The sequence below is a fragment of the Oryctolagus cuniculus genome, chromosome 16, assembly GCF_964237555.1.
Source record: "Oryctolagus cuniculus chromosome 16, mOryCun1.1, whole genome shotgun sequence".
Taxonomy (NCBI): Eukaryota; Metazoa; Chordata; class Mammalia; order Lagomorpha; family Leporidae; genus Oryctolagus; species Oryctolagus cuniculus.
In genome coordinates, this window is record NC_091447.1 from 41,325,805 (window position 1) to 41,337,882 (window position 12,078).

Genomic DNA, 12,078 nt, shown 5'->3' on the forward strand with positions numbered 1-12,078 from the left:
TGTTTTTTGAATTCAGATTTCATGTTTAAAGAAACATAACCGCTCAGCAGGTATCTTGTGTGTCTCTATGTGTCATGCATTGTGATAAGTACTTAGAGGTAGAATGATGAGTAACAGGTGAGCCTTGCTTACCACATGGTCCAGTTCAGGGCCTGAGATCCTGGAACAGAAACGCATACTTAGGCAGTGCTGTCACAGCTACTCTGATAAGAAGGTACTGTTTGTGAAGAGGTGTAAGTGGATTTTTCTGCATTTAAAACTGAATTTTGTTTCAATTTGATGTTTCATAATTTCTGTCTATAAGTCTGCTTCCTTAAGCCAAGACAGATATATGAAAGTTATTAAGTTATTGTGGAATTTTTTTTTAAGTATTAAGTGAAATTTATAAAATAAACATGTGAACATAATTCATGTTACCAGATTAAAGGTGAAAAGCAACACACTTGTCTTGATAGTTGTGGGTAAGTTCTTTTTAATAAAGCTCACTATATATTCTAAATAAGAAAAAATATCTCCTAGCAAACTAGGAATAATAGTAAACTTCCTTAACCTAGTAGCTTTTTACCAAAAATGATAGCAAACCTCATTATTAATGGGAAATGAGAAATTCCACTTAAATTCAGCAACAAAAAATGAATGACTGCCTAACCTCTCTACTACATCTATTATAGAATGTATTGGAAGTACTAGCCAGTGCAGTAAAGAAAGAAAAAGACATTGAATCTACAAAAATTGGGAAGGAATTAATTGAGCAGTCAATGACATGGTTTATACAATATTAAAAAATCTTAAAAGCTAGCATTGAGCTACAGGGTCCATACAAAAATTGTTACATTTCTGCACATGAATAACAAGTAATAACAAGAAAATATACTTTTAATGAAGATGCCATTTTTATTTTATTTAAAATATTCATTTATTTGAAAGGTAGAGACAAAGAGAGCTTTTCCATCTTCTGGTTCACTCCCCAAATGCCTATAGTTGCCAAGCTTGGGCCAAGCTGAAGCCAGGATCCATGAGCTCAAGCCAGGTATCCCACGTGGGTGGCAGGGACCCCACTACTCGAGATATCACGTGTGCCTCCCAGAGTGCACGTCAGCAGGAAGCTGGAATCAGAAGTGGAGCTGGGGCTCAAACCCAGGCACTCTGATGTGAACGTGGGTACCCCACATATCAACTGCTGCCCCAATACCATTCTTAATAGTAACAAAAATTAAAAGTACTAGGAGCATCTCTAACAGGAGGTATGCTCTATCTGTATGAGGAAAATTCTAAATGTTTATTGAGATGAAAGAATACTTGCATAAATGAAAGGTACTGCATTCAGGGATGGAAAGACTCAGCGTCATGAAGACATCACTTTCCCTCAATCTACAGATGCAGCACAATCCCCATAAATACTGCAAATACAGTTTTTTTCATGGAATTTGGCTTGCTGGTTCTAAAATGTATAGGAAAAATAGACCAGGAATAACCTGACGAAAACAAAGAGGGGAAGGGCTCTATGACCTTCTGAAAAATCAAGACTTATTTTTTTTTTGTTTTAATCTATAAATGATTGTAGTAAGGTTTCGTTGATACAAGGATAGGCAAATTAACTGAAGAACGGAACAGAGAGCTCAGAAACACTTGCATCTGCACCAACATGCATCTGCAGGGGTTGGTGCCCCAGGTCGTTTGGAAAGAGAATGTCTACTTATTGAATGGTGCTCAACTGGTGAACCATTTGGGAAAACATAAACTTAGATGTTTACCTAACATCCAGACACAAAACTCAAGTCCAGAAGGATTAAGGATTCAATTGAAAACCAAAATTATGTGCTCGCTTCGGCAGCACGTATACTAAAATTGAAAACCAAAATTATAAACTATTATATTGAAATATGGAAGAATCACTTCCTAACCTTAGAATTCCTTTTAAAAAAGATTTATTTATTGGGGCTTGCATTGTGGCAGAGCAGGTACAGCTGCTGCCTGTGATGCTGGCATCCCATATGGTTCCCTTTCTGGTCCAGCTCCCTGCTGATGTGCCTGGGAAAGCAGTGAAATATGGCCCAAGTTCTTGGGCCCCTGCACCCTTGTAAGAGACAGGGAAGAAGCTCCTAGCTCCTGGCTTTGGCTGGCCCCAGTCATTGTGGCCATTTGGGGCATGAACCAGCAGATAGAAGATCTCTCTCTCTCTCTCTCTCTCACTGTAATTCTGCATTTCAAATTAAAAAAAAAGATTTATTTATTTGATAGAGTGTTAGAGACAGAGGGAGAGACAAAAGTATTCCATACTTTGGTTTACTCCCCAAATGGCCACAAGATACAGGTCTGGGTCAGGCTGAAGCCAGGATCCAAGAAATCCATCCTGTTTTCTCACGTGGTGACAGGGGCCCAAACACTTGGGCCATCTTCCACTGCCTTCCCAGGTGCATCAGCAGAAAGCTAGGTCAGAAGAAGAGCAGCTGGGACTCAGACTCACACTCGGATAGGAATGCTGGTGTCTCAGGTGGAGGCTTAACTGCTGCGCCACAGCACTGGCCCCTTAAGCTTGGAACTCTAAAGTGTGACCTAAATATTATTTAGGAGAAAGATTGCTAAATTTATGTTGAATTATGAACTTACGTTCATAAAAAGAAACCATTAAAAAAAAAAAGATAAGCCACAAACTGGAAGAAGGTATTTTTAATGTATGTGGCTGGCTTGACTTAGGATGACTATCTAGAATATAAAAAGGAATCCTACAATTTAATAAGAAAAAGACATTTCCCTGAAGAGGAGACACAAAAATCAATAAACTTAGGAAGTTTATTCTTGGAGCTTCAGAATATGTGGGGAGGGGTCTCCAAAAAGATCACAAAAAATGTGTATTACGGAAGAATGAGGCATGGATTTCAACATGTTTTTACACCAAAATACACTTTACTTTTTATTTCTATTTTCTACAAACTTAAAAAAGTTGTTTTTTTTCCTGATTTATTTGAGAGCAGAGTGAGATAGAAGGAAATTCCATTTGCTGGTTCACTCTTCAGATTCCTGCAATAGCCAGGACTGGCCCAAGTTGGAAGTCAGCGCCCCAGAACTCCATCTGGGTCTCCCATGTGGGTGGCAAAGACCAAGTTCTTGAGCTATCACCTGCTATCCCCCAGGGTGTGCATTAGCAGGAAGCTGGATGGGAAGCAGAGCCGGGACCCAGCCTCACCGACTCCATCATGAGTTGCAGGTGTCCCAGGCAGCATCCCAGCCTCTGTGCCAGTCGCTTGCCCCTCCACAGACCTTGTGAAGTACCATGGATATCTGCTAAATAGTGTCAAAATTTGGAATGATTTCTTCCAAAAATCTCATTCTCTCACATATTTCCACAGATTGCAGTATGCATGTTTTGAAACTCATCAGTTACGAATAAAAATCTCGGATATTTATTTTTAAATATCTAAGATTATAAAATTCTAGTTTGAGTAAGTTTTACCCTACTCTTTTGTATGTGTCTCAGGGCCTGCCACAGCCATGATCACTGCCAGGAGGCCAGTGCTGCGAGTCTAAGACTTTGGCCCAATCATTTGGGTTTTGTTTTTTTTTTTTTAGAGGTACTGTAGATGTGTCTGAGTGATTTAATATGTTATGAGCTTAATTATTCCTTGATATTTGAAAGCCTGTTGTTGGTCTTTGCGTTACTTGCTGTTTGCAGTGGTTGTTTCTTAGTTGACCTTGATGTAAATTCATTGATTCTGCAAATGTTTACTAACATCTGACTCCATGAAGGGATCGAGTTGTATTTGGAGCATGTGCTGCAAGCTGTGTAGACTCTGATCTTTACTGCTTTATTCTGTTCATGAGGGAGGGATGATTTGCCGAAGGGTCATTTAAGATTTTTTTGACTCACTGGTGTGCAGTTTAGTACTAAATGCAACCAATACAAGGATGTTCTTGTTTTAAAGTGCACCTGCTGTTATAATTCTTAAACTCCATTTAAAAGTACAAAACTGTATTGTTTAGGTTTTTTTCGAAATCTTATAACAGCACTGGTAAGTAATTCATAGCAGTGAGCCCGTTTACTAATGATGCATCTGCCTTGCCGCCAGCACTTAATGACCTTGTACAGAAGGGTCTTTCTGTGTTTAACTTTTAGTGCTAGTACATTAGTAGCCCTAATTATTTACTTTCTTATAATATTGCTAAAAGTTCTGAGATTTTATTGCCTGTAGAAGAAGAATTTTGTGAATATACCAATAAATAATGAAAAAGGAAAGAACGAAAATTTATTTTCAGTTTTGTCCTTAATGAATTTGGTCTTACAAATAACGTTTTCTTTCTTTTGTGTGGTTTTGCTTTTCTAATAGATAACAGCCTACAACAGGCGTACCTTTGAGACTGCAAGGCATAATTTGATAATTAATATAATGTCAGCAGAAGGTAGGTATGGAAAAAAATACATGGTTTCCTTGTTTACAAGAAGTACTTCATTGTGTTTTGTAACTATATAAAATATAGTTAAGAATCTTAAACATCACGTACCTGATGTAACCAATGAAATATTAAAATGCATAAACTAACCCTAAGCAATATCTATTTTGTTGTAAAATATCATACAGTATATTATAGTGATGAAACACTCAGGGGAAGGAGCTGAACAGAGCACCCATTCATTTCTCTGAGCTTTGCTTTCTGTCATCTGTAAAATGGGACTAAGAATAAAATTTCTTTCAAAAGTCTGGGGTAAGGATTCCAAGAGTTAAGGCTTGAAATGGACATAAGACAGAGTGATCATAGAGTACACCAATAGTTGTTTCAGACAGTTTTGTTATTTCACTTAAAAGTTTATCCTGGCTTGTAGTCCTGTTGTATGTGAAGACAGAGTTATTCAAAGGCAGAAATAAGCTGTAATTTGGGACACAGTTTCCTTCCCAAATAGCTAATCATGCATCAGTAATTGCTAGAGTCCACAAGACTTTCAAGTTGTGTGTACTCAAACTGTAAGTAATTTCCTGAAGCATTCCAAAGTTAGAGACAAAAGATATTCCAGGAATTACCCTCACAAGTATTTTCACCCTAATTTGGCAGTTGACTGGGAAAAAAAAAAAAAAAAACACACCACTTAAAACCTTGTAGTTAAAATTTGTAAGTCATGGGATAATGCTGCCTATTCTAAACACCATTTTCGAAGGTGACAAGAAAGAAACTAATACAGAATGTTTTTCCTTCTGAATACAATGAAACAATTGTATGGTTTGATAGGAAAAGTCTTGCTACTATTTACTTTGATAGGAAAAGTCTTGTTAAAAAACAAGCAAGTAAAACATGTTATCAGAATCTATTAATTTTGAATTCCTGATAATTCAGTCAAGGCTGAGTTAAAAATTATCTCTACATGAAATAAAGCAGTTTCTGTAATCTTGATACTATGTACATGGTGAGACTCTTGGAAGACTTGAATCCCCCTAACTGAATGTTTTCATGGGTATTTTAGCAGTATCAACTGCAGACCACAAATAATGTAAGTTTAAAATTCTAAAGGATCTTCATATATGAAAAAGTGAGTTATGTGAGATGCCTGTTATGTGGACCTAGACAGAAGACCGCTCTCCCACTCCCCTCTTCGTAGATATTCATGTTCGGATCAGGGATACTTTTGTTTTTGGCTGCGATTTTGATTGAATGCATGTATCCAGTCTGAGGTGCCATAGTAGAATTGGAACACCCTTGATGAGCAGAGTATGTGTTTCCTTCCTCCACGAGAGCTTCTCATTGTAGTTTTATATTACAGTGAGCTTGGACCGTGTACCTTCACCACTGAGCTCTCATAGGGGACCGGAAACTCTGGGTCAGAAGTGGGCATCCCTACCAACTGAAATACAGCCTAGTCTTCAGCTTGAACATCTGCCTTCTCAAGTCTAGTCCTAGTGCTGGAGACATAGAGTACACAAGGCATCTTAATAGGAGTTGTTGTCTGGGGATCTGTGGTCCATTACATATGATGGAAGCCTGCGGGGCAGCTGTCAGATTGAAATCTGCCATGAGGCTCTGTTTATCTAAGTCAGGGGTTTTGAAGGTGTGCCGATGAGGAAATAGGAGTGGATGAGTTTGGGGAGACTCCACTTTGACTTCAGGCAGAGCTGCTCCATTGCCTTTTATGTGGAGTTCAGTGGCTCCAAACTCCTGGAAAAGCACTGAACTTGAAGGTCATGCGTTGTCCTTGCTGGCCCAGACAGAATGAATATGTGCACCGGAATGTGCATCTTTGAGCCTGGCCTACACTCACACTGTTTGTCTCAGATAAGGTCGAAGGAAACAAACAGTAAGAATTGTGTACCAGGGTAATCACGCTGTGTCCAACTCCCTGCCCAGCTGCTCTGGTTTGGAGCGACCTAATGGGAAATTAGTCGTGTAGACTCACATGGCGTGGAGTTCCAGGAGAGTACATAAAGTGATTCTCTAAATTGGGTTTAGCGCCTTCGAGGCCTGCCACCAATCTGTTGGCCTACTGTTCTCTTGGCCTCTGTGACTTACAAATATAGCAGACCTGGGATTTCCCCAGAGTTAGAAAGCTGCTGTGAGTCATCTCTGGGATGCCTGGCAACAGCTCTTGGCGGGACAGACAGCAGGCAGCCGCACAGCCCAGAGCCGCCAAGGGGCGTGGTGGTAGCAACAGGCCTCGCAGCGGGTCTAGGAAAGGGAGCCAAGCAGCAGGGCCGCATGGATCAAGAAAAGCCAAATAACATTTCTCACAAAAAAAGTAGCAGTGATTTTAAGAACAAAGTTATGCCTGTTTCCTTAGAAAGCCAGATGTAGAGACATGGAATGAAATGAATAGGTTATAGACTTCCAGCATATTCAAAAACTATGTTTGGTATTCTTTATAAATATGGTGTTATTTATTGCCAAGAAACTCTTCATCATCACACATTTCTGCATGATTATTTCCAGGTATGGAGGAAAATGTAACATGATTAAACTACTGTTTTTTTCTGTATAAGAGAGGGAATGTATTTGTAACAAGACAGTTATCTGCATAAAAGAGAACAAATATATTGAATATTAGAAGATCGCAGATGGGCCATCCACTAAACAGACCTAGTAAGATGATAGCCCAAGAATTGTCCACATAGGAGACAAAGAAAGGACCCTCTGTGATTAGGGTCTTTCAGAAGAACTGACCACATCCTGTTGAAAACTTTGAAGCCACAGTTTCTTTCCTGGCTTCATCTCTGGCATCCTGTGATTTTGATATGAAAGAGGTTTCATAAGAAATGAGGTCATCAAATGTTCAGGTACTCATTCTGTAATTTTTATTTTTTATTTTTTAAATAGGAATAGAAGACTTCACAAATACCTTGACTTTATTGAAATAAATGAGAAGATACAGAGTGTGAGCCCTGTTGAGTACTTTACATCTGCGTAGTCAGAAACGTTTTCTTTTAGTAAGATTTCAGATAATCAGCCTTTTCTACTTTAAGAGCTAAAATTTCATATTTTTACTTATATAAATGGAACAAATTTCAGGTATCTCTTACATACAGTTTTAAGTACATAATAACACTTCCCACCACATCCTCCCTCCCTCCCTCACTCCCACCCTTCTTCCTGCTTCCTTTCTTATTTTTCTTTTAATTGTTACATAAAGTTTCATATTTTGTGCTCTTATCATGTGTTAGGGACTCTGCAGAGCACTTTTATACATGATGTCCTTTAGCTTAGATAAAAGTCCAAGGAGGGAAGTTGAAATTACAGTGTGTTCCTGGAGCCTGCCGAAGATAAACCTCCTCCATCTGATGGGATAGAGAAAGCGCAAACACCTCTTCGCCTCTTGTGGACACTAAATGTTATATCCACCTAACTCCCTTAGCTTTGCTTGCCTCCTAGTCAACAGTTTTTTAAAAATTAACCTGTATTACAGAAATGTTATTAAATAAAATCCATTCTTTATCTAAATAAAACATAGTATGGGAAATGGTGTTGATAATTCAAGAGTAATACTGGAAAAGCTGAAATATTTTTATGTCCACTTAGTCTTTCTTATCCTGAGGACTTGAATTTGATATTGGGTTGGATCACAATATTATGAAATGTTAAAGAAAAATTTTGGGGAAAACAGCTAATTAATGTCTTACCAATGTGAGAAAAAGAATTGTATGAAATCTTTATCATTTTTATGAAATTTTTAATTATGGAGTGATCAAAATAGAATTATTCTGATTTTTAGAATTTTTAATGAACATATAATCAGTACTTTCTGTAGGAAGAGGATTCATATGCTCTTAAAAATAGCAATACTATAAATTAAAAATTCAGATTAAATCTTTCTTCCACTTATGGCTGAATCTTACACTTGCCCTGCTGAACTTCAGAGTTCATCATATCGTAGATAGGTTCTGTTCCTACTGGATGTCTTGTTTGTAGATACACTCTTTGCTATGCAGAAAGCCTTTGACGGCATCTCAGTGCCTGTAAGGGTTTGGTTCCAGGACCCACCTCAGATATTGAGTTCTGCAGATGCTCAAGTTCCCTATGTAAAAGATGAGCCCCCACCATACTTTAAATCATCTCTAGATTAACTCTAATACCTACTACAATGTAAACCAGTATTATATCGTTTAGGGAAGAGTAACAAAAAATGAAGTCTGTACGTGTTCAGGACAGACTTTTTTCCCTCACATATTGTCAGTCTGCTGCTGGGTCAGTCCAGGGCTGCAGAAGCCACGTGTCCAGACAGCTGCCTAGTACCACAGCCACTCTCTACTGCCAAGATCGTGACAGAACTGAACCAAACTCAAATTGTTCTTTTGTTTCTCTTTTAAAATACTACTTCATTAAAAATATGCATACCCTTTTTCACCAAAATTAGACTTCCCATTGCCATATCAGGCAGAATTCTTCATTAAAAATATGAACGTGGAAGAAATGTTGGCCAGTGAGGTTCTCGGAGACTTTCTGGGGGCGGTGAAAAATGTGTGGCAGCCGGAGCGCCTGAATGCCATCAACATCACGTCGGCCCTAGACAGGGGTGGCCGGGTGCCGCTTCCCATTAATGACATGAAGGAGGGGTAAGCAGACCTTTATCTCGTTGCCTTAAATATGGATTTTAAATATGGTGATTTTATCAGACTTACAGATGGACGATGGCCTGTTGCATTTTTCGTTTTAATAAGAAACAGATATTATAAAGATATGCACATACTAGCAATTTTCTGTATTGACAAAGCGCTTGTGTTAATGGTTCTTCATATCTCAGGTTCCAGGACCTGTGAATGTAATTGTAGATCAGGATCAGCATCATAAATTATAGCACTAAGTCTTTTGTGTCTTCCATAGAGAAAGCTGATTATTTAAGGCCATGAATTTCAAAGGAAATTGATGGCCCAGTTATCAGCTGCAGAAGGATGCGCGACGGCTGTAACTTTATTCTAGGAAACTGTTTCTTCGCCTTTAACATTCTTTCCACCATGTGTTGGTGACTGATGGCTGGATTGGATTTGAAAACCGCTCCTGTGACACGAGAGCCTAAAGCCTGGCCTTGTCACTCACAGACTGGGTGACAATAGGCAAATGCTAAGCTCCTCTGTGCCCTGATTTGCTCATCTGGTCCAGTGGGCAGCATATTCCCCCAAAGTTGTTATAATGACGACAACACATTCGGAAGGGATTTGTCAATATTCATGCAATGCTAAGACCAAAGTACGACCTGTATCCCTATAGAGATCAAGAAACACAGCCTGTGTAAATTGAAAGTATCAACATCAATATCTTGGAGATTTGCTTTTCCCGCTCCCACTCCCAATCCTAAAAAAATACAGGAGGTTTTGCACAAATAACCCAACTTTCTGACTCCATCTTCACCCATAATCCCAACACACTTTTTTTTTTTTTTTTTTTTTTTGACAGGCAGAGTGAACAGTGAGAGAGAGACAGAGAGAAAGGTCTTCCTTTTGCTGTTGGTTCACCCTCCAATGGCCGCCACGGCTGGTGGGCTGCAGCCGGCACACCGCGCTGATCCGAAGCCAGGAGCCAGGTGCTTCTCCTGGTCTCCCATGGGGTGCAGGGCCCAAGCACTTGGGCCATCCTCCACTGCACTCCCTGGCCACAGCAGAGAGCTGGCCTGGAAGGGGGCAACCGGGACAGAATCCAGCGCCCCGACTGGGACTAGAACCCGGTGTGCCGGCGCCGCTAGGTGGAGGATTAGCCTATTGAGCCGTGGCGCCGGCCCCCAACACACTTTTAAACAGGTGGTAATTTGGAATGAACTAGGACACTTGGGTCATTAAGAATTAAATTTAAGGGTAGCTTAAAGGGGAAGGTCACAAACACAGAAGTCTGAGGGAGCAGGCAAGCGCAGGTGGGGAAAATCAGTGAACTTCTTGTTTTTAAGTTCAGTTGAAACATTTTAGAATTAAATTTTGTCTTCTGTTACAGCAGTGGCTTTTGAAGTCAGTCAAGCACATATCGAAGTGCTTTGAGGGAAATAGTTGGTCTTTTCCATTTTGGAGCTTACATTTCACTTCAGAGGTGTGGTATGGTCCTGTTTCCCACCGAGAAGGCGAAGCAGGGCTGTGGAAGAGGAATCTCTCCTGAAAGCATGCTCCAAATAGGGACCTTTCTCAACCATTTTTGTGAACTGATGCGTTCCACAATGACTGTTAAAACAAGTAAAAGGTGTTGGAGGAAGCAGGCACAAAAGCCAGGCATTGGTGGAGCTTTCTATAGGTGCCATTCTTTGGGGCTCACCCCTTCTCCTTTCAGTCGTGGTAAGCAACCCTCTAAACTAGACTCGGGGGGCTGGTGCTGTGGCACAGCAGGCAAAGCTGCCTGCAGTACCAGCATCCTACATGGATACCAGTTCAAGTCCCAGCTGTTTCACTTTCAACCCAGCTCCCTGCTAAGGGCCTGGGAAAAATAGCAGAAGATGGCCCAAGTGCTTGGCCCCTGTTACCCTCATGGAGACCTAGGAGACGCTCCTGGCTCCTGGGTCAGCCTGGCCTGGCTCTGGCTGTTGCAGCCATTTGGGGAATGAACCAGCAGATAGAAGATCTCTCTCTTTCTCCCTCTCTCTTTCTCTTTCTGTAACTCTGACTTTTGAATAAATAAATATATGTATCTTTAAGAAAACAAAGTACACTGACCTAAAACAGTGCTTCTCAACCATATCTAGCCTGAGGACTGCCAGGGGAGCATTATTAAAAATACAGATATGTTCCTGCCCTTCTACTTCTTTGAGCCCAGGGCTGGGCCTGAGCATGTGACTCTAAATTAAGAACAGAATTTTTGTCCTACAAGTACTTGTTGGAGAATTCAGTCATTAGCTGACTGACCCCCAGCACCTGCTAGAGGGCGGCACATGCTGTGAGATATTTGAGAGAGTCAGTCCTGCGGCATTTATTTAGACTCTTGTCTCAGATCCCTTCCCAACTTGAAATGCTTTCCATGAGTTTTAATTTAATGTTAAGCCTTAACCTTTACAAAGTATTCATATGAGGAGTCTTTTAAAATAGCATTTCTATAAATTGTGCCCAGTGCCACCTCTGTTACTCCAGTGCCCTATACAAGCACCAGTAAAATAAGATCCTACTTGAATAGTAATTCAGAAGAAATGTTTGTTCTTGGGGATGATTATGCACAGTTTCTTTAGTTGTCATATAATGTCATAGTAACAAAGACAGATTTTTGCTTTGAATTTAGAAATGAGTCTATGCTTAATTCATCTCTGGTGACTTCCTATTGAATGGAGGAATATTGTCTTTAATTAATACACTTTTTGCTTCAGTTTTCTGTTATCAAGAGGTAGGAACAGAGATAGCAAAGGAATCACATCCCTTGATTTTCTAAAATTCTTACTTAAATATATACATTTTCTATGTGTCAGATGTTTTTTATTAATCACCTAATAAATGTTCTGCTTAATGCATAGCTTAAGTAGTGGTCCTGGATTTATAAAAATTTTTAAAAACTCTATGAAATGTTTTCCTATTACCATGACAGTGACAATCTACTAATGGCAGATTGTTTTCCATACTTGATCTATGTAGTCAAATAAACAGCAGATGACGGAGTAGCTCTCAGTGTAGACCCTTGGAGGAAACCTAAAGTGCTAGTAAGCACCAG

General features: G+C 39.7%; 1 protein-coding gene across 20 annotated transcripts in view; it reads left to right on the forward strand.

Moving 5' to 3' along the window:
- SGCE (sarcoglycan epsilon) overlaps nt 1-12,078 on the forward strand; it is a 70,384-nt gene that overhangs the window by 29,551 nt on the left and 28,755 nt on the right. For all 20 annotated transcript variants that reach the window (XM_017344312.3, XM_070059428.1, XM_017344314.3 and 17 more), the window contains 2 exons: nt 4,326-4,398; nt 8,828-9,026. In XM_017344312.3, the coding sequence (XP_017199801.3) occupies nt 4,326-4,398; nt 8,828-9,026 (272 nt within the window). The remainder of the gene's footprint in view (nt 1-4,325; nt 4,399-8,827; nt 9,027-12,078) is intronic.